Source organism: Phymastichus coffea, unplaced genomic scaffold (assembly GCF_024137745.1).
Source record: "Phymastichus coffea isolate CEN01 unplaced genomic scaffold, Cenicafe_Pcof_1.1 PCOF00002, whole genome shotgun sequence".
NCBI classification, from domain to species: Eukaryota; Metazoa; Arthropoda; class Insecta; order Hymenoptera; family Eulophidae; genus Phymastichus; species Phymastichus coffea.
The window spans coordinates 9,260,592-9,283,326 of NW_026706813.1; the positions used below are offsets into that span (position 1 = coordinate 9,260,592).

The 22,735-nt window shown below is 41.4% G+C and overlaps 1 protein-coding gene across 4 annotated transcripts in view; it reads right to left on the reverse strand.

Annotated features, from left to right (window-relative positions):
• Window positions 1–309: 309 nt before the first annotated feature.
• Window positions 310–22,735, reverse strand: part of LOC131663228 (UTP--glucose-1-phosphate uridylyltransferase) — an 826,217-nt gene continuing 803,791 nt past the window's right edge. For 3 of the 4 annotated variants that reach the window (XM_058933529.1, XM_058933520.1, XM_058933510.1), the window contains exon 10: window positions 311–662. In XM_058933529.1, coding sequence (XP_058789512.1) covers window positions 450–662 — 213 coding nt within the window. In that variant the 3' untranslated portion in view covers window positions 311–449. Of the gene's footprint in view, window positions 663–22,735 lie in introns of all 4 variants that reach the window. The other variant, XM_058933501.1, reaches the window with a different exon arrangement.

Consider the following 22,735-nt stretch of genomic DNA (forward strand, 5'->3'; position numbering starts at 1 on the left):
GTTGGCACAAGTGCATTATATCCGAGGGGAATTACTTTGAAGGAGATAAAATAAAAATTGATGAATAAATAAATACTTTTTGAGAAAAATAAAAATTAACCTTACTTTTTGATCACACCTCGTATAACTGTAGTTTATTAAAAATCATCAAGATTCATTAACATTGAACAAAGTTATTCAAATAGTTACATATATGATATAGTAATATTTAAGAGTTTAGAAATTGATTCATAATTTATTTTTATAAATTTTTATAAATTGTAAATAATGGTTAATTTGAAAAATAAAATATAAAGTTTCAATACCTTATTTATAAATTACATACTTTATTAAAGAAGTGTATTATAGCTTCAAAATTTACAAAATTGAAATTAAAATATTATGTTCAAATTTGGGCTAAAACTCATCACTAATACAATACGTCTCTAATAAAAAATATTTAAAAGTGATTAATGGTCTAAGATTCGCAAATTACCGGAGACTATTTTATTTTCCAAGATTGTTCCAGAGGGAAGATCTATCCTTTCACCTTGATTTGCAATAATAATTACAGTTCCTTTCAATGTAACTTTCTTACCAAATGTCACATCACCGGAGACTGTAAGATGGTCCAGTTCCAAAATATCCGGTATAGTAGGAAATCTATTTAGGAACTGTTTTACCTGTAAATTGAATAAATAAAAATTTTTATAAATGTAAATAGAAGTATTTTTAAATTATAAAATTATTAATACAATAGCTTATACCAATATTAAAATATACAAAAGTTGCCGAATTGCTAATTTTTCCCGCAATTACTCCTCGGGTCATTATTTACGCAACTTGATTTTCTTACTAGAATAAGAAACATAAATTAAACGTTACATGTGATTGTATTCTACATATTAAAAAAGTAAGTTTGCCACTAAGCAAAATTTTTTAGACTTGTTCCAAACGTGCCTAAGTTACAATATTTTTAAAATTTTGTTCCAAAATATTACTAAAAATGAACACTAGATTAGCAGAGTTCTTTTGTTGAGGCGCTGGCGCGGGGGGCGAGGCGGTAATCCCGTCGGGAATGAGGTGACGCCGATACAAGATCTTTTAACTTAGTTGCTTTATTGGTCACTACTTGTGGTAACAAAACACGCAAGGTTACAAAGTCGCGTTGAATGATGATTCTGGCGGTGGAGAACGCAGGTCAATGCTGGCCGAAAGCTCCAAGCAAACAGAGCTTAGCAACGGCGGTGACGTCATTCGGGGAAGGGGCTTCAGTCTTGCCCCCACTTCAGGGCCTGCGTCGTTGTCCTCTCGTCGGGGGATAGAGGAAAGGGGGAGCCTGGACTCGAGCCGAGCAAGGCCGGGCAACTCGACCAAACATCCCGCCCGCCTCGTTCCGAGAACGACTCGCTGGTGTTGTAGTCGTCGTGCGCCCTAGGGTGGCTTCTCGATGAGACCGAGGGCTGGCAGGGGCGCCAGCTTGACGACTGACCGGACATACTCCCCGGCGGCGGTCCGGATCTTGGCGGAGCGGACGAGGCCATCCGGTCCTGGGTGGGTGGCGACTATACGGCCAAGAGGCCATCGCCCATCTGGGCGCAGAAGAGTAGGGTCGGTTATGACCACAAGGTCGTCGACCTGGAGGTTAGGGCGAATGATCCTCCACTTGGGGCGCTGGCGCAGGGTATTCAGGTACTCGCGGCCCCAGCGGTCCCAGAACAGCCCGCGCATGGCTCGGACGAGCTCCCAGTGCTGTGTGCTCTCCAGGTTGGTGGTTGCGGGGAGCGGCTGCGGAATTGAGGTGGCAGAGGTTCCGAGGAGAAAGTGGCTCGGTGTCAGGGTGTCCAGATCGTCGAGGTCTCCGGTGGGCGGCGCGAGCGGTCGACTGTTCAGGGTGGCCTCGATGGAGACGAGGAGCGTGGTAAACTCCTCGTAGGTGACCCTTCTGGGGGCGGCAATGCGGTGAAGGTGGACCTTCATGCTCTTCACGCCGGCCTCCCAGAGTCCGCCGAAGTGAGGGGCAGCGCGGGGGATGAACCTCCACCAGACGCCGTCCTGTGCTAGCGTCCCTTCGACCAGCCCCCAGTCGATTTCGGCCTCCTGCAGCAGTCGTCGAAGCTCTAGGCTGGCACCGCGGAAGTTGGTGCCATTGTCGCTCCAGATCTCGTTTGGGCGTCCTCTCCTCCCGATGAATAGGGTGAGGGCTCCGAGGAAGCTGGCCGTCGTCAGGTCACCGACGAACTCCAGGTGGATCGCTTTCGTGCTCATGCACACGAAAAGTGCCACGTATTCCTTGATGGTAGGGAGTCCCCGTCCGCGGCTTCGGCAGAGTGGAAATGGGCCGGCATAGTCCACGCCGCAGTGACTGAAGGGCCGCGAGGGGGTCACCCTGACCGCGGGGAGGGGGGCCATCCCTTGGGCGGCGGTCCTTGCGGAGATCCGGGCGCAGATCAGGCACTGGCGAAGGTGGCGCTTGACGCGCGACTTGCCGCCGGTGATCCACGCCTTCTGCAGGACTCTCGCGTAGGTAGAGCGAAAGCCTCCATGCAGGCTGCGAGCGTGGGCCCATCGGAGGACGAGCTCTGCCAGGTGCGAGCGTCCGTCCAGGAGGACGGGGTGGCGTTCGTCGTAGGGCAGTGGAGATTGGAAGAGGCGTCCGCCCACTCTCAGGAGTCCGTCTTCGTCTAGGAAGGGTTCCAGCGCTCTGAGTGAGGCCTGGAGCCGGGGCGCTGGTCCTTGGAGGAGCTTGATCTCATCCGCGAAGGTTTGACGTTGCGAGAGGCGGGCGCAGGTGAGAAAGGCCCAGCGGAAGTCAGCAGCTCGGACGGGCTCCAAAGGTCTGGGCGAGTTGGGCGTTGACCCGGTCAGCAGCCGGTGGGCCCTCACGGTGCCGCCGAGGAGACTCCCCAGCGTGGAGAAATTTTCGAGGTGGTTCCGGGCTTAGTCCTCCGTGGCGGCAGGGCTTCGGCGACGAGCGAGCGAGACCAGGCAGGCCGTGGTGGTGTCGCCCGGGCCTGTACACGGTGGATCGTCGGCGAGGGCGGTCTGGGGCCAGGCGGATTCGGGGCTGGACAGCCACTTCGACCCGGTCCACCAGAGGCGGTGGTCCTTGAGGGCGTCCGAACAGACCCCCCTTAGAGGCGATGTCCGCGGGATTGTCGATGGTGGGCACGTGGTGAAGGGTTGCTCCGGCAATCAATTTCTGGACGTGGGCGATGTAGTTGTCGACGAGGTCGTTCCCCACCGGTTCGTCGGACTGCAGCCAATGCAATGCGACGCGAGAGTCGCTCCAAAGGTGGCAGGCCGAGATCGGGACCTTGAGGGCGGAGGCGGTGGTGGTGAGAAGCTGCGAAGCGATGAGAGCCGCGCGCAGTTCCAGTCGCGGGATTGTCATGCGCAGGCGACCGGTTGACGCTGGCTGGAGGCTCTTGATGGAGGAGAGCTTTGTCCGAGCGTTGAGTAGGGCGGTGGTGACGCTTCCGTCCTTGTCGGTGACCCGCGAGTAGACTGCGGCGGCTAGGGCGCGGCGGCTGGCGTCGGCGAACGCGTGGAGCTGGAGGTTCATGTCGGGTGCGAGCCCGATCCATCGGGAGATGTCGATCTCGGTGGCCGCGAGGATCGTGGAGCGGAATGCGGACCACTTGTCCTGCCACGCCTGTGAGAGGATCTCGTCCCAGATCAGCTTTGCTCTCCACAGATCCTGCACGATCATCTTAGCCACGAGGGTGATTGGCGCCAGCCATCCCGCCGGATCGAAGATACTGGAGAGCTCGGCGAGGGCCTTGCGCTTAGTCAGCTGAAGCCCAGGATGAGGCGAGACGGGAGGCTTGAACCGGAATCGGTCGGTGGTCGGGCTCCAGCCTACTCCGAGCTCGGTGACTGGTCCGTCCGCCGAGAGATGGACCCAGCTGGGTCGAAGGCGATCGTCCACGGCGATGTCCTCAAGCAAGGCGGGGTCGCTGGCCACCCACTTCCGCAGGTGGAAGCCGCCCGCCGTGAGGAGCGCGATTAGCTGGTCCCTGAGGCGTCGGGTTGTCTCCAAACTGTGGCCGCCGCTGAGGAAGTCGTTCATGTAGAGGTCGTTCTCAGCGGCCTCTCGGGCGAGTGGGAAGCGGGCGCCCTCGTCGGCGCAGAGCTTTCTGATGGTCCGGAGGGCCAGGTAAGGTGCGCAGGTCTCGCCGTAAGTGACGGTTTGCAGCGCGTAGTGGTGGGCGGGGTAGTCTGCGTCCTGGCTCCACAGCACTCTCTGGAGGTGGACGTCCTCTGGCCTCACGCGGATCTGGCGGAACATCATCTGGATGTCCGCGCAAAAGGCGTAACGGTGCAGCCTCCACCTAGTGAGCACGGTAGTCACGTGCCCTTGTAGCTTCAGCCCGGCGTGCAGCGCGTCGTTCAGGCTGTATGCGGAGGATGTGGGTCTCGAGGCGTTGAATACGACGCGCAGTTTCCGTCCTTGATTATGATCTTGCCAGATTCCGTGATGCGGGATGTAGACGGCCGGTCCCTGATGTGCGGTGAGCTCCTCGGCAGTGAGACGCCGCATGTGCCCGAGGTTCCCATAATCGGCCATGAACTCGTGGTAGCGGGCCGACAGTTCCTGGTCCCGCTGCATCCGGCGGTGCATCGAGGCGAGGGCGGAACGAGCCTGGCTCAGGCTCTCCCCGAGGAGAGCGACGCGTTCCGGTCGTAGCGGGAGGACCACGGTGTAGCGCCCTGTGGGGTCTCGGCTGCATCCTCGAGCGAACGCTGCCTCACACTCGACGTCGGCGGCAGAGATCCTTTTCATCTGGGGTACCTCCTCCAGAGACCAAAATTTCTGGACGAGGCCGAGGAGGCGCTCGTGGCCGGTCGATGGGCCCGGGATGGACAGGGTGGCGCAAGACAGGGCAACGCCCTGGTCGGCCTGTCGAGCGGCGGCCACGCGCCCGGTGAGCGTCCAGCCGAACACAGTGTTCTGGGCCAGAATCGGGCCGTAGCTCCGAACGCCCGATTGGATTATCCGGCCGTTGGCATCCGCATCGATGACGATATCAATTCCGGCCGGACGGTCGAATTGAGGGTCGGCGAGGGACAACTCTCCCCGCGGATCCGGGCGGGGCTTCTCGATGGCTCCGGAAGGGATGACGATCCCGACATCTCTCAGGACGAGTGCCTCAACGCGGATCAGTCGGTCGCCGGAGGGAGATCTGAGGTGCAGCATCGTCTGGTGTCTCGCCGAGTCCATGGCAGGGCCGGCGACTCCGACAACGTCGACTCGGCGAGACCTCTGGACAGGCTCGGGTGACGGCGGCCTGGACGCGGGGGGCCTTTGGCGCGGGATCCTCGTCCTCGTCGCGGTCGGCGGGACGTCTGGCCGGCCGGCCTGCTCCTTCGTGGATGAGGGTGTGGTGGGCCCCGGAGCAGCTTCTGCAAGTCCCATTTGACGGGCAGGTCCTGGCCGAGTGCGAGCCACTCAAGCAGTTGAAGCAGAGGCCGCGGTCCGAGACGAATTTCCTCCTTTTCTCAGGCGTCAGTCCGCGGAAGGTCAGACAGTGGCCAATATAGTGAGCCTCCTTGCAGGCCGGGCATCCGCTCCGCTTGAGGCCAGTGGTGTGGGCCCGCACTTGTCGGCCGCTCGGCTGGCACCCCTGGCTCTGGTCAGCCTTGCGGGATGCGTCGGATGCGCTGGCCGATTGAGGGAGGGCGGAGGTCGGGGGGTACAGCGACCGCAACGTCCGGAACCGCCGCTGGAGGAACTCCCCCAGCTGTTCGAAGGTCGGCTCGCTGGTTTTCTCCTCTCTCTCCTCCTCCCAGACTCTTGGGGTGGCAGGGTCCATGGCTCGGCTGCCGAGATGGACGAACCAGTCGTCCCAACTGCCGACTGGCCGGCCGAGCTTCTCCAGCTGAGTGCGGTGACGTCTCATCGTGCAGCAAAGCTCCTGGATCTTCTCCGGCGATTCCTTCGCGAGCGGTGTGAGGTGGAGTAGGGCGTCGAGGTGGTCTCGCACGCGCAGCTTTGGCTGATCGAAGCGGCTGCAGAGGGCCTCCCAGGCCGTGGAGTAGTCGTGTCCTGACGACTTGAAGACCCTGATTGCCTCGGCCGCCGCACCGTCGAGATTCGTCTTGAGGAACAACATCTTCGTGGCATCTCCCAGGCTGGTGCTGGAGTGCACGATGTCGATGAAGAGGTCCTTGAATGACTCCCACTCTTTGTCGAGGCCTCCGAACCGAGGTAGAGTGATGCGGGGAAGCCGGGCCAAGGCGACGTTTCCTCCGTCGTGAATGTCAAGGCCTCCGGCAGCGCTGGATGAGGGGGTCGAGGCGGGGCCCGGTGACCCGATCTCCGATGCGATTAGACGATCCCGGAGGTCGATGAGGTTCCCCTTGATTGAGGAGTACAGGTCCTCGGCGACGAAGTAGCGGTTGCTGCCGCGGTAGGTGTCCGCGTCGTCCTTGGTCGAGGTCAGGAGGCGGACGGGATTGTCGCAGAAGTTGGCCCAGTATCCCTCCACGAGCTGGAGCCGCGTCTGGAGTAGCCCCATTGTCCATTGATCGGCCGGGGAACCGCGGACCCTATCCGCCGTCTGTCGCAGCACTTCAAATAGTGCTTCCTGGATGGCAGTGAGACTTATCTGAAAGATGATGAGGGTTTAGCGGCCGCGTGGCGCGGAGGAGGGGGACGGAGTCGCCGTCTGTCGGCCAGGGTCGGGCGTCCGACGCTCCGGCTCAGCGCGCGTTCTCCGGCTCCTCCGCTCAGGGGTGTCGGCCGGACGCGTGTCGTCGTCGTCGGCGCGGCGACGGGACGTACGTCCGCGACGACCGAGAGCCACAGCCGTGATACGGCTGGGGGCCGTTCGAGGGAGAGGTCAGGTGTCGACCGGGGCTCGCGGAGCCCTGGTAGGGCGACGACGGCGCGTTGGCGTCGGCGAGGCCCGGTGTCGTTGGCGTCGACGGCGCGTCGGTGTCGGCGAGGAGTCGCTCCTGTCGGCGGCGGCCATCTTGAACGCCGCTTGGCGTTGCTGCTGTCGGCGGCGGACATCTTGGATGCCGCTTGGCATCGCCGTCGTCCACCCGAGGCGCCGTCGCCGAGCTCGACGTGGCCACCGGGTCTTCGCCGGCGCACGCGGTCGGTCCCAGCCGGGCCTCGAAAGTCCGGCCTCCCTCGACCCGTCTCATGCGCGTCGCTGGCGGTCACCTTGCCAGGACGCTCATCCGCCGACAGCTGGGCTGGTCGGGGCGAGTCGAAGCCGGGGCTGAGGCGAGGGCGCCTCGCCTCCGGGCCGCGCCTGAAGTCGCGGCGACGCCGGGCTTCAGTCCAGGCGCGGCCGCCCGCCGTTAGGCCGACGTTCAGCCTCAATTAAATGGGGTACCTACCTCGATCGCTGTCCGGTATCCGGCTCGAAGGACCAAAATGTTGAGGCGCTGGCGCGGGGGGTGAGGCGGTAATCCCGTCGGGAATGAGGTGACACCGATACAAGATCTTTTAACTTGGTTGCTTTATTGGTCACTACTTGTGGTAACAAAACAGGCAAGGTTACAAAGTCGTGTTGAATGATGATTCTGGCGGTGGAGAACGCAGGTCAATGCTGGCTGAAAGCTCCAAGCAAACAGAGCTTAGCAACGGCGGTGACGTCATTCGGGGAAGGGGCTTCAGTCTTGCCCCCACTTCAGGGCCTGCGTCGTTGTCCTCTCGTCGGGGGATAGAGGAAAGGGGGAGCCTGGACTCGAGCCGAGCGAGGCCGGGCAACTCGACCAAACATCTTTATTTGGATTATTTCATTTTTCTGTAAATTTTACTAACACAACCCGTATAACATGAAGTGGGTAAACCATTATTTAGCACCGTATAAATCATTAGTGAACACCAGATTAAGGGGATGTTGGTAGGAGAGGGACAGAGCGATCAATTTTGTTTATCAGTTTATTATCCGACTTTGTAAAAGACATTATATGCGTGCGCCTCAAAGGTAAAGAAATAAAAAGAAAATAATATTAAAATAAAGGATATGACAACTTCGAAAGTTAACATTTTGATCTTTGAGGGTTGATCTGAAAAACTAAACTACTCTGCACAAAAGAAGAAGAAATTATCGGAACTGCTGAAGTTTAACGAGTGCAGACAGCTCGGATTTAGCACGAGATATTGTTTTCACTCGTAATATCAGAACGAATAAAGAGGTGGCTAAACGAGGTTTGTTCCACTTCAGTAAAAGTAAAAAAAGTGAAATGTATCATAGCAAATTTTAAAAACAACAAGAAATCGGAACATAATAATATTAATAAAATATTCCATTGAAAAATTATCTTTTAAATAAAAAGATTCATTATCACTATAACAAATATTATAATCTGATAATCATACTTTTCCATTCAATGGAAAAAAACAATAATAATATTAATTGCAATACCAGGAAAGCCATCCAAGCTTGTATATCTATAAACATATCTACCTACTCCCTATCAGATAAAAAGTACAAAAAAAAAATAATTATAAGATTAAATAACATATCAATAAAATAAATTGTAATACCTAAGTACTCTTTTGGATTTTGAAATAAACATGCAACAAGAGAACTAATTAATATAATAACCACTTAAATTTAGATAACCTTTGAAAATAATAAATATTGTAATTCAGTATTTCTTGATATAGCTTAAATTTTTGATAATATTAGGAAGAAAGGTCTACTATCGAATCTTAGTAAAATTTTATCTGCAAATCTTTATTTACACTTAGCTAAACAGCAAATTAAATAATATAATTACTAAATTATATCCAACAGAAGCCAGTGTTCTCTAAGGTAATACTCTTGGACTTTTATTTATTACCCTCACATCTCAATGTAATATAACCATCTTCTAATAGGGGGAGTGTCTAACATTCGTTTCGAAAATGAAAGATAACGATTAACAAAGTAAAATCAATAAAGGTCACTTATACCTTTAAAAACAAACTTGCTCTCCAGTTGACATAAAAAAACGGCAAGGAGACAATAACAAATACGTTGAGATGTACTCAGATTAACGGCGAGAGAGATGGAAAGAACACCAATAAGAGAGTAAAATTTAAGGGGGTGGGGTAATTGTTTTACGGCAAAAAAATGTTACAAATTTTTTTTAGAAAAATGGGTAAAGCCAATTTATTCAGATCTTTTTTACATTATAAGGTATTGTTTTAGCAATAACCTGTAATTCTTTCAATCAAAAATGTTGAGAAATAAGCCCCTGACGGAGCTTTTTCGAGAACATCTTTTGAAAAAGGTATCCACGGTATCTAAAAGTTATTTAAAATAAAAAAAAAAAAATTTTCATAAAATGTCCGACCTTTTGTCAGCAGATAACCCCTTTAAAGGATTCACTTGTATACTAAAAATAATCCTCAACCCTTCTCTAATGATTAGACGTTACAGTATGATATTATTGTTTCTAGATTGTACAGACTTTTTTGTGAACATGATATTTTTATGACTTGTAACGGTGTCAATATTAATCGCAAAGGTTAACGTATATGCGTTTTTCGCAACTAACTGAACCGAAAACACTCGAGACTCTCGGCTCGTTTGTCACGTTTCCGCGAGACGTATCGGAACTTGCATAGGTTGGATATGCAAAGACTAGCGTAGTAAAACGTACATGGCCCAGAACTTGCATGTGCCCGCGGAGGAGGTGTGGATCTCCCACTTGAAAATAAAGAATCAGTGAATAAAGTGTCAAGAGCCAACTCGTATTTAACAAGTACTAAATAATATTTATTTAAAACAAAAGAAGTGGTTAGACTGGCGGTAGACGCTTGGGGTTGTACCTAGTGCACTCATACACGCTCATAACCGTGCGCACGCTAATTAAGCCATACAAAGTGAAACACTAGTGACAGCGGAGGTATTAGTCCTCTTCTTGCTCTAATGCTAGAACGTATCTAATTTCTACAAATTTTTGTAAAAAATATTTTGATGAGAAGCTCTCTCTCTCTCCCTCTCTCTCTCTCTCTTTCTCTCTCTCCCAGTCCAGTACCTATTACATTGCTGTACAGTCAATTATTATTACATATAATATTGATACATACTAGGGAGATTATAATAAGTTAATATTACTCGTCATGGACTAATATCTATAATTCCTACTTTATTGGTAGTTGGCTCGACTATGTTTCTATTTTCGTTTCTATGTATTCTTATTTACTTTTCTGTCGTTTCGCTTTTTAATATTTTTTCATAGTAATTTTTCTCATTTTACTATATGTCTTTTTCTTTATTTTAATTCTTTCTTCGTTTATTTTTCGGATTTTCATCCCATTGCTGAGGATTTCTATGCTTCGTAGTTCTTTGTCTTGTTTAGATTTTTCAGCTCTACATTTAATCTAATTTTTTCTAGCGGATTTCTTAACAGAGCATCGGTATTTATACTAAAAGAGAACTCTAAATGCAAATGTTATTGGTCTATCTTCGACTATATTCCCGTTGGGAAATTACACAGTCTAAAGCAAAGTTAGACGCATCTGTTATTGTATTAAATCGTTTTTTCAAGTCTTAAAATTGTTAAGCTGGTACTGTAAGGTGAGTCGGGGGAATATGCCAGTGCCGGCAATATGCCATTTTGCGATATCTCCTATAATTATAAGTAGACATGGATATGAGCAAGATTGAGGTGTTTATTATGAACAGCTGACTATACCGCATAAATACTATAGTATACCGACGTAGTTTTCAGATGCATTCAAGACATAGTTTCATAAACTTGGTGATAATCTAAAATTTTATGCTACTTTTAGGTTTATTTTCTTCCATAGTTTTACGTTTTTCTTAATACGAGTTTTTGTATATTGTGTAAAATTAATAAAATTTCATAACGGCACAGGTTTTAAAAAATAACAAGTAAGATTTTTTTTTACTTTAAGATTTTTTAGCGCATTCGGGGCAAAATACCACAAAATGAGTTGGGGTAATACGGGCATTTTACCCCGAAATCAAAAAAATAATTTTATAATAAATTCATCGCTATATAAGTACGTGTTTTATTTACGATATATATGTATATGTTTGTTTACGCGTGGAATTGAATTTAATGCAACTTATGATTCACGTGTTTACATACGATCAAACGATACGTTACTATATATGCATGAATTTATTACAAAGGAGAAAAAAGAAAAGATGGTAATATTGAGTGTTACTGTTCTTTTATTTTAAAGGTAATTATAGTCCGAAAACATGTAAAAAAAAACCGAGGAAGCTGGACAAAAGATACTTTGAAAAAAGTTTTAGATTTACTGGCTGAAGAAAAAACAATAGTGTGGCAAGCATCAAAAACATTCGGTAGATCATATCGTACTTTGAAACGTTACTATATGAATCCTTCTAATAAAAAAAATCTTGGAAATCGAAGTGTTGTGGACCAACATGAAGACGTTTTATTGGAATACATAAAAAAATTAGAGAATGCTGAATATCCACCAACACCTAATGATATACGTCATTTAGCTTATTCATTTATAGAAATGAATAAAATTAAGCATACTTTTAATTAAAAAAATAAAATGGCTGGTCGAGATTGGCTTACGACTTTTTTAGGGCGTCATCCCGATCTATCTATTAGAACAGCGCAAGGAAGATCGATAGCTCGAAATCTTGGGATGAACAGAGCAGAAGTGAATATTTACTTTAAATTACTGCAAGATATTTATAATAAACATAATTTGTTAATAACACCAGGAAATATTTACAATATGGATGAGATAGGATTACAATTAAACAATGATCCTGGTAAAGTAATTGCAAGCAAAGGTGCCAAAGAGGTTTGTTCAGTTATATCTGCAAAGAGAGGAGAGACTATTACGGTAGTTGCACGTGGTAACGCTGAAGGATATTTCCTTCCTCCTTATTGCGTGATGAAAGGAAAACGGTTTAGGTCAAAGTTGCAAGATCACATGTCACTATAATTTTCAGTAGTATTAAATGAGAAATCTGCCTATATAAGTAAAAAAATATTTCTTTAGTAGCTTAAAGACCACTTCATACCACGAAAACCAGTTGGTAAGGTATTGTTAATATTGGACGGCCATAGTTCGCATTTCTCTGATGTAAACATCTTAGATTTTACTGCAGAAAATTATATCATTTTACTATGTTTACCTATTCATACTACGGCTTATCTGCAGCCTTTAGACAGATGCTTTTTTAAATTGTTAAGAAGTTACTGGAAAACCGCGGTGTCTAATTGGATTTTCAACCATCCTGGTAGACGAGTAATGAGAATGCAGTTTGGTGATCTTTTAAATACAGCTTGGACATCAAGTGTAACTGTGAGCAGTGGCATTAATGGATTCAGAGCTTGTGGAATTCTTCCATTCAATCCTCAAGTTATACTTGCATTTGCTGTATCTAATTTAGCCGAGGCAGCTGAACAGAATAATGCCATGGAGATCGTTGACGAAAATAATGACAATGTAGTAAGTAATAACCAATCTGTTCAAAATTTAGTTTCAAAAAGTTTCGAACACATACGACCAGTACCAATTTTGCCAAAATCGAAAGTGACTGTTAGAAAGCAACATGCAAAAGTTTTGACTAGCTCCAATAATATTGATAATATGAAAAAGAAAAAATCAGAAACAGAGAAAAAAGCGACAAAAAAACAATTTGCGTAAAAAGGTGACGAAGGGTTCAAAAACATCCAAGAAAAAAGTTGTATCCGACGATGAAAGTACTGTCAAACCGATGAATATTTCTAATGATTCTTCTGGCGAAGAAAAAACTTTTGAAGACTTTTGTCCTGTGTGCCACATAAGTTTTTATAACAAGAAAGGGCCGAAATGCGATTGGGTGCAATAAAGTAAATGTGAGAAATTGATGCATGAAACGTGTTGTGAAAATGAAACTTGTTCTGTATGTTAATCATAAAATTTGTCTAATTTGTTATTGTTATCTCGTTTTTTAAGTTATTTTTTGAAATTATTATAGTATTTATTTGTAGTTAATCGAAATTATATATGTTATATTGTAATAGTATTCAATTACGAGTTATTTTTTGTATTTATATAAAATTAAGTTCGTTTTTTAGTAAATGGCATATTATCTCTACATATGGGGAATATGCCACTTTCAACTCGTACTAATTTATTGTTATTAATAAATAAATAAATAAATATTTAGCCATATGTTATTGTGCATACAATAGATAAAAACAATGTTTATTAAATACATATATTAAGATTCATTATATTTATTTATGTACATTTTAGATCGATTTTTTCCTTAACTGTGACGTATTCCCCGATTCTTCTTATATAATACTTTTTTCAAATTTTTTAATGCTTTTTGCCTCCTCTCATTCAAAATAAATATAGTTTTTTTTTTGTAATAACTATATTAGCAGTCCGACAATTTCATCAAAAATTGTGAATGTAACAGCTATAATATCCTATCAATCGTAAAAATTCTTTAATATTATTAACAATTTTTGAAATTGGAAATATGAAAATGTACTTTTTAAAGTCTTTACATAGCCCCCTGTGACTTTTGGCTCTTTCCAAAATTCAAAAAAAAACTTAAATAACAGTGATTCCATAGCAAAACGATGGCTGAAAATAATGAGACGAACGTACTAAAGGTCATCCCTACAAGTTAGTTCCAGGACTATTTTGAGAAGTGGAAACATCGCTGGAACCATCTTATTCAATCAAGTGGGGATTACTTTGAAGGATACCACCCACTCAATAATGAAAAATAATATCAGCGTGGAGATGTAAACGTTGAGCTCGAATGAAGCTAAAGCAATTGAATAATACTTGTTGTTCAACTGTTCCCATTTTATAAAGAAGAGAAAAGGTTTCACATAGAATAGAACATCCTAATAACTTCCGAGGGACTAGGAACGTGCCTGCTTGGCTCATTGAAGGGATCGGACACAGTGGTAATTCTGGTCAATTCCATCATCCAGAATCTAATAAACATTCGAAAAGAGAAAGAGTAATGCTAGACTGTGGTTTCTGAGAGGTTACAAACAGTCTATTTAAGTGAAATTGGATTTAGTACATGTGAGCTGCACGCTGTCGCTAGCATACGCTAGGCTGGTAGGGCAGAGCTCTCCTCTATACTTCGGAAATATATACACACACATACATACTCGTACACACGCACACGAGGCTATATTTCAAAAACTAATGAAGATATTGAGGGTCACTTTTTTTAAAAATACGTGATACATCTTACAACAAATAGTATTTTTCTTCAAAAGTTATTAACTTTTGTTTCACACATTGAACGTTTGATTCCCGAGGACGTATTTGCATTGCACTCTATTCGTAAACCTAAAGTATTAGTCAATCAACTAAACGACTAACCAAGTTAACCCAGACCAAAACTGGCAGCGATAGCATTCAACTAACTACGCTAATCTTTGCTTAATCAAAAAAAAATATCCGTGTTTTTTCTTTTATCATTTACAATTATTTATAAAAAATGATTTAAACAAATTATCATAAAAGTAATTGCTTTTAAAAACTGATTGCATCTATCAATTTATTTATTTATTTATTTATTTACCAGAGTATATATACATTAATTATATAATCGCAATAAACATACATACATTACACAACTAAAAAATTGTGTAATCCAGCAGAGAAAATAGTATTCCTGTTTGCCGGTCTGGACATACTTAAACTTAAAACTAATAAAATAAAATACGAGTATAAGTAACAAAACAAAAAAATATATTTGTATAGTCCACTTGAAATTTGATAATCAAAAAACTATCAAGTCAAGCAAACTATTATAATTCAGTTAATGTACTTCATAATATTATACATTTATAACCAAAATCGAATGAGCGTTGTTCTGGCTGTAGTTCTATTGCTGTAAGTTGCTTTTCTATCACTTGCATAGCAGCTTTTCTCTGTGTGATTAAGTCTAGCCGTGCATGTAAGACCTACTGCACATGTAACTCTCTAATGGGGAAACATGCTTTGATGTTGTTGAGAAGAGTAGCACTTACAGTTTGATGTAAAGACTATATCATCAACAACTATTGTATCTTTAGCTTAGGTTGGAATTTTAGTCCGTAAATGGAATTGGTATAAATTTGGGTACCTTGTATTCCTCTGCAGAAGTAAAGAATAACTTTATTGTTGCCTAGATAATTGATATCACCATAAGTCATTCTAATGCAATTTGGTTATTCTATTGTCTTGCCTGGGGCTGACTCAACTTTGTTTGTTATTGATTTAATGTTATTAACTTCAGCCATTTGGTCTATTATATCAAAGACCGTTTCTGTAGGATTATATTTTGTAATGTTTTCATCAGATGATGATTCCAGTTCTGAGTGTAATGCTTTCAAAAAAGTTATTGGTTTAAAACCCTTAATGTAGGGTTTATAGGAGTCGTCATTGTTTATATCGTATATATATAGTATATATATAGTATATATATAGTATATACAGGGTGTCCATTTTAATTTACCACCCTCTAAAACAGGTTAATAATTTGCTCTAAGAAAAAAATGTTTCAAATAAAACTTGTTGGGTTCGAAGGGGGGCATCTTTTGGCTATTTCAGCTGAGACCTTGAACATGACCTTCAAGGTCATTTGAAAGTCAAGACTAAATTTTCATATGAAATGTGCATATTTTATGGCGGATTCGGATTCTACTAAAAAAGAGAAACATTTTTTGTCTGAATCATTTTTTGATTATCAATAGGTAGGTAGCTCTTCCTTTAACTGAAAAGAGAATTTGTTCTAGAAATAAGATGTTTTAGATGAATGTTACTAGCTTCAAACAAAGACAGAGGTATCCTTTGGATCACTTAAGGCAAGACCTTCACGTCCAACCACTTAAGGCAAGACCCCTTCGTTCAGCTAGTCACGGAAATTTCAATGTCTCAAGTGCTCTATCAATTGCCCATTTTGTTGAATGCACATTTGTATTCTCTGCCGAAAACTTCTTTGGACATCTATTAATGTTTTTGGAGTTAACGCCTGGAATGCTGCAACAATTCTCTCCATCATATTTTGTGCCGTCGTCGGGGCTTCCGCGTAAACTCTCTGCTTCACGGCCCCCCACAGAAAGAAGTCCAATGGGGTCAAATCTGGCGATCGCGCAGGGAATTCACAGATTGGACTACCAATTCCAATCCAACTATTTGGGTATGTCGCGTTCAGAAATCTCCTGACAAGTAGTCGACGATGAGCGGGAGGACCATCTTGCTGGAACCACATGTCTCGCCTTATTTCTAGCGGAATGTTTTCTAGAAGAGGTGGAATTTGGTTCTCGAGAATATCTAAATAAAGCTCGCCGTTTAAATTACGGTCATAAAAAATTGGACCCACAACGTATTCCCCAACTATGCCCGCCCAAACATTAATTGACCACCGTCTTTGTGTACGGTGATCTCGCTGCCAATGTTGATTTTCTTCTGCATAATAATGCGCGTTATGAAGATTAACTCCTCCCATATTGTCGAACTTTGCCTCGTCTGTAAAGAGAGTCCGATCAAAGAAAAATGGATCTATGCGCATTCGTGTTTCCGCCCATTGACAGAATCTAAGTCGCCTGGCAGGATCACCAGGCTCAATGGCATGTATAAGGTGCAAGTGATATGGATGAAATCTAAAATGACGCAATACACGGGAAACTGTTGATCTGGGTACTCCATGCATTCGCTGAATTTGTCGCGTCGAAATATGAGGATCCTCGGCAATTACAGCACGAACCCCAAGCGCAATATGCTCTCTTGGGCCCGTCCGTCGCCTCTTCCTTCTTAAGTTACCTCCTTGAGCTCTTATCGTTAGAAGTTTAATATTCCTCCTAGTAGGATGACGAGCGTCCGGATACCTTTCAGCGTACAGCCTCGCTGCAGCCTTGTAATTGTCGTGACATTCTCCCAGAATCTTAATCATGTTAACTATCTCTACTGGCGTGTAGTCAGCCATTATCTGTTGTAGGTAGATTTTTTAGGGAATATTTAATCTTAAATTAATAATTTAATTTTTATTTAATCTGAAATTCAGAAAGTCAATGAAAACCTAATGATGAGAAGCTTTGAGGAGCTGTAAGAATTTACAAGCCTTACCAATAGAACGATAATGAAGCAAAAAAATGTCTTTTAGCGAGAAATAAAGCATTTACGAGAAAAATATTCTAATTCTAATATTCTAATTCCTCGGATAAAATGTAATGGTTACCTGTAAATAAACATTTGACCTTCAAAAAATCTTGATGACCTTCAAATGACATTGATGGCTCTTAAGCAAGTTCGTGGTGAAGGTCACTATAGTATGTCCCTCATTGAATCTAGTAACATTCATCAAAATCATTCTTAACTGTGGGAAAAATTCTAACCTCAGCTTAAGGTAGAGATATCTAGTGATTTTTTCTACTTTTTTAAAACCGTTTCAAAAAATGATTCATACAAAAAGTGTTTTTCTTTTTTAGTAGAATCCGAATCCGCCATAAAATATGCACATTTCATATGAAAATTTGGCCTTGACTTTCAAATGACCTTGAAGGTCATGTTCAAGGTCGCAGCTGAAATAGCCAAAAGATATTATAATATATAATAGCCCCCCTTCGAACCCAACAAATTTTATTTGAAACATTTTTTTCTCAGAGCAAATTATTAACCTGTTTTAGGGGGTGGTAAATTAAAATGGGACACCCTGTATATAGACTATATATATACTATAACTATACTATATATATATAGTTTATATATATAGTATAGTTTTATTGGTTGTTATATTACTATATGATTCAGTGAACTTGTTGGTTAGCTAATTATGTTTTCCATTTCTTAAGTTAGTCTGTTTACCATTTTTATATAATTGTAAGTGGTCATTCTAGTATGTGATCTATTATTATGAAGGTTACAATTACCTTGAGCACATGTGTACATATGATGTCAGATACTCAATTCCATTTTGCCATCTTTCCAATGATATGAGTAAATTCTTGCAGTTGTATTTATCTTTCTTAGTTTTCTTACTCGGTGTAATAAGTTTTATGAGTTCTGTTGTATCCATAATATGAGTTTTGTTTTCCTAGTATGTAAATTTTCTATTGATTTAAGTTCTTTAGGTAATTTATTAAATAATGTAATAGCCGTAATACAACTGTTTTTGATACTGATTTATTTCAATCTTCTTGCTACTTGTAGGCTGTTGTTTCTAGTTTTCTTGTTTTTATTATTGCATGTTATAAAAAGTTCATCGTAATGGTATAGTTGTGATTCTAATGAGGTTTTTCCTACATCAAGAGGTTGTTTCTCAATGATGAATTCATTTTTATTAACTATTTTAAATAATCTTTTTTGTAAATTTTCTAGCCCTTTAATTCTATCAGAATAAGCTCCTCCCCATGCAATAATTCCATAAAATGCAATGCTATTGAATAAGGCGTAATAGATCATCCTGAGCACTTCCGTGCTCATTATTCTCGATAATTTGTAAAAGATAAAGGTTAAATACTCGTACTTGGTTCTTTTGTATAAATTTTGTAAGTGAAGGTCCCATCTCATATTACTATCAAAAGTTACACCTAGGTACTTTATGTAGTCTTGTCTGTGAATTGTTTTACCTTGTATAGAAATATTCAAGTTTTTGTGTGTGCTATTACAGTTATTTTCAAATTGAAGATATGCTGTTTTGTTAATATTTAATAATAGTCTATTTAAGGTTAACCAGTGACCTACGTTTTGTGATTGATTATTCATCTTTCTTTCAACTTCTATCCAACTCCTACCAGATACGATGACTACTGTATTATATGCAAAAGATAGGATAGAATTTTCTGACATATTCGAAAGAATATCATTTCAAAGAAGAATCGTTCCTTATATCCCATGTATATTGTTTCAGGTTTACTAATGTAGTTATTTACTTTCACAATTTGTTTTCAGTTAGTTAGGTAACTTTTGATAAGATTATAAGCTTTTTCTCGTATTCCGGAGTAGTATAATTTATTTAGCAGTATAGTGTGATCTACTGTATCAAAAGCCTTTGCTAAGTCAAGGAAGGTGATAATGATACGATCTCCTTATCGAGCTGATTGTATATTATATTCGTTATGTGCATCTTTTGTATTAGAGTGCATCGTTTGTACTTTTGTTTTTCTGGAAACTATATTGTTTGCTAAAAATTGGATTGCAATCATTTACAAAACTAGTTATTCTACTTGACCGACTTATTAGGCGGCGCACGACCAAAGCGCTAATTGGTTATGTGTCGGGCGCCTGCCGAATCCTGCGTGGGGCACGCATGCCCCTCTCTCTCTCTCTTTTTCTAACACCTCTCTCTGTCGTCTACTTAATGACTTCGGGCCGGCTCGGCTTCGCTCGGCAATTTTCGGTAGCTGAAACAAAGACCATGCATTAGGCGTATTCTTAAATGCGCCCAACGCTGGCCACCATGCCATGCCGAGAGTAGGGGAAATGGATAAAAATACCGACGAGAACAAGCACAACGCTTGCTCTCGTCACAAGTTTTTCAAAATTTTTAGCTAAGTTCAATATAAGTGATATAGGCCTGTAATTTGTTGGTAAATGTTTTTCTTTGGCTTTATGAATGGGAATCATCTCCGCTTCTTTAAGTGCATCTGGCCATTTTTCTTTGTCAATGCTAGTGTTTATTATGTAGACCAGGGATACTGAGATAAAGCTTGTTAAAGTTTTAATTACTTTTGAGTTTATTTCGTCAAAACCACCTTTTTTGTTTTTGATTTTATGGATTATTTCTTGTATTTCACATATATTTGTTGTCTTCAAAAATATAGTTTTGCTGTTCATCTCTGGCACTTCTACGTATGTTTTTGTTGTTGGGCGTATTAATTCTATGACTTAAGTCTTTTCCCACGTTGCAGAAGAATTTGTTCATTTTATCGGCTATTTTTTGTGTATCTGTAATTTTAATATTGTTCTCAGTAATGAAATCGATATTATTAGTTTTTTTTAGTATTTTTCCCTAATTTGTTGTTTAGTATTGTCCATAAATTTAGAGGGTTTTTGTATTGAGGTTAATTTTTATTCTGTCAAAGTTTTCTTTTACTTTATTAATTACCTGGTATAACTTTTTAACATATTTCTTATAACTTTCTTTTTTTACTAGGTTATTGGAATTCTAATATTTGTCTGTCTGTAATTATTTTATTGTAACCCTAGGGCTTAGTGTAGATAAAGAGGCGATTGTCGCACTGCTGTTAATACTGAATCGCATATTCGTTACCTCACGTTGTGAATTATTGCGCTCTACTTTACCAAAAAATCTTTGATAATCAGGTTGCATTGGGTAATCTGTCATTTCTATAAATTTTTTAATTTCGTTTTTAAGAATCTCACAGTTCTGGCTGTCATTTGTACAGTGAGTAACATCATAATTACTTTTAAATTTGATATTATAAAAAAACAATTCGGACACTTGAGTGTGTCACAACTGTACTTATCTGCTGAGTGTTTGCCAGCGCATTTCATACACGTGGCATCGTTTCTGCATTTATTTGCAGTATGTCCAAATCTGGAGCATTTGTGACATTGTATTGTGTTAATGATGTCAAAAACCTTGCAATTTTGATAGCCTATGAAAATTCTATTTCTGTTTTCTCTTGTGTGTTTGTATAGATTGGCTGGTACTTCAAGTATTGCTGTACTAATTTGTATTCTTTCATTTGTGTAGATATGTAAAACTTTACATTTCTCCTAATAATTACCAAAATTTCTTTGGTTTATATCTATTTCAACATCTTTCTCATTAGTTGTAATTGATTTCCTTATACATGTGACTTTGACTGTTGGTTTTTTGATTTGTTCTTTTCTATTTTGTATGATTTGGAGAGTTTTTTAGTTAAAGTATCTTCTAATTTGTTAACATTTTCTTCATTCATACGGTTAATAATTATAGTATCTTTGTTTTTAGAAATTACTTTTTTAGTTTGTATTGTTTTGTCTTTGATCAGATAATGAGTAATTATATTTTCGAGATTCAAATTATCAACATTGTTTATTTTTTTATAACTAGTCTAGGTACTCTTTTATTTTTTGGTTTATTTTTTCTAATAATCTCTGCATATATGTTTTTTAAATTGTTACTTGTTTTATTTTGTCTTTGTTTAGTGAGAAATTTATGTAGTAATTCATTCTTTTCTTTAATTTCTTTGTAAAGTTCTTTTAATAAAGTTATTTTCTAGTTTTAATGCATGTAATTCATCATAATTTTCGAAAGTAGTTGTTTCCATTATTTGACCATCTGTATCTTGTTTTTCATGTTCTATTTCGTTTAGTATTTCTTGTCTAATTTGTTCTCTACTTACAGTTTATTTTTGTGCTATGAATTTCACTGCTTCTTCTGTTAGTATGCCATATGGTAGCTGGGACGTTAGTACCAGGTCTGTATGGTCTTGACGTATTAAAAAAGAGTTGTTCACTAATTTAATTAATCTGTCAGCATTTATTTTTGCCACTATTTCTGATGTGTGATGGAAATTTCCACAAACTATGCAAACTACCACAGTTACTTTTACATTAGGATGACATGAGTAGTGCTTAAGGAGTGAGCCGTCGGGCGACTCCATTTCGCTTGGCGTGATGACTGGAACTGACAATTTTACGGAAAACATCACTAAGAAAACCTCTGTCACGTTTTTTTTTCTCGAAGGTTAATTTGTTGATTTAAACATGTGAAAAGATAATAAACTGTAACGGCCATGACAGGAAAACTAGAAAATGGAAAAAGGCCGTGGTAAGGGAGTAAGAACAGTTACATTCCGAGCAAAATTATTTCATGATTTATCTACAATTTCTGAAACTATAAGCAAACCTTATAATAAAATCGAAAAATTAACATTCAAGCAAATTTAATAAGAAGTAATAATTTCCCCTGTGAAATCTAACTTTAATAGTTCAAATGTTACTTTATTTCAATTTTATTTCGATTTAACGAGCTCAACCTAATCAAATAATAATTAATAATTATTATTCGTTTTGCTCCATATGATTTGTGAGATTCAAAAATTAAATTAATTGGAAAAATTAAAGACGTTTCGTCCTATGCAGTTGGATTGAACTCATCATTAAGGATCCAACAATATTCCTTAGACGACTAGTCGCTAGATCTCCGCAGCTAAATATATAAAAAGTCCATGCCCATTTCTACAAAAGAAGAAATGAGCCCTCTACCGACAATTTTTTCACCCGAATGCCGATTAAATTGCGATGCTCGTCTTAGTTATAATGTAGTTATAGAATAATTTAAAAAACGTCATGGCAATAGTCTTAACGATAGTACCTGTGCTAAAGATATTATTATTGATGAAATAAAAGTAATATTTTCTTGCTTCGCGAAGAAATAGCGAAATTCAAATGTGATGTTAACAATAAATATACTGTTAATGAAACTATCGTCGAAACTTTCGAAGAACCGGTATTAACATGTTCAAAGTTTCAGTAACAAATATGGCCTTATTAAATACTTAAATAATTTTAAGTACTTTCACAATCCAGCCATTCAAGGCAAGATTTTGCACAATCCAGCCAGTCAAGACAAGATTCTACACAATCCAACCAGTCAAGTTGAGAACTTTCACGGCTTAACTGAACAAGGCAAAACTTTTCTAGATCCAGCCAATCAAGACAAGTTTTGTAACAGTCCAGTCAATCAAGGTAAGACCTTTTACAGTCCAGCAATCGGAACAAGAATCTATATAGTTCAATCACTTACGATCACAGCCATTTAAAATTAATTCAGTAAGTGCTTAAAATATCGTTCGATAATATCCTAATAATAACCCAACCCAA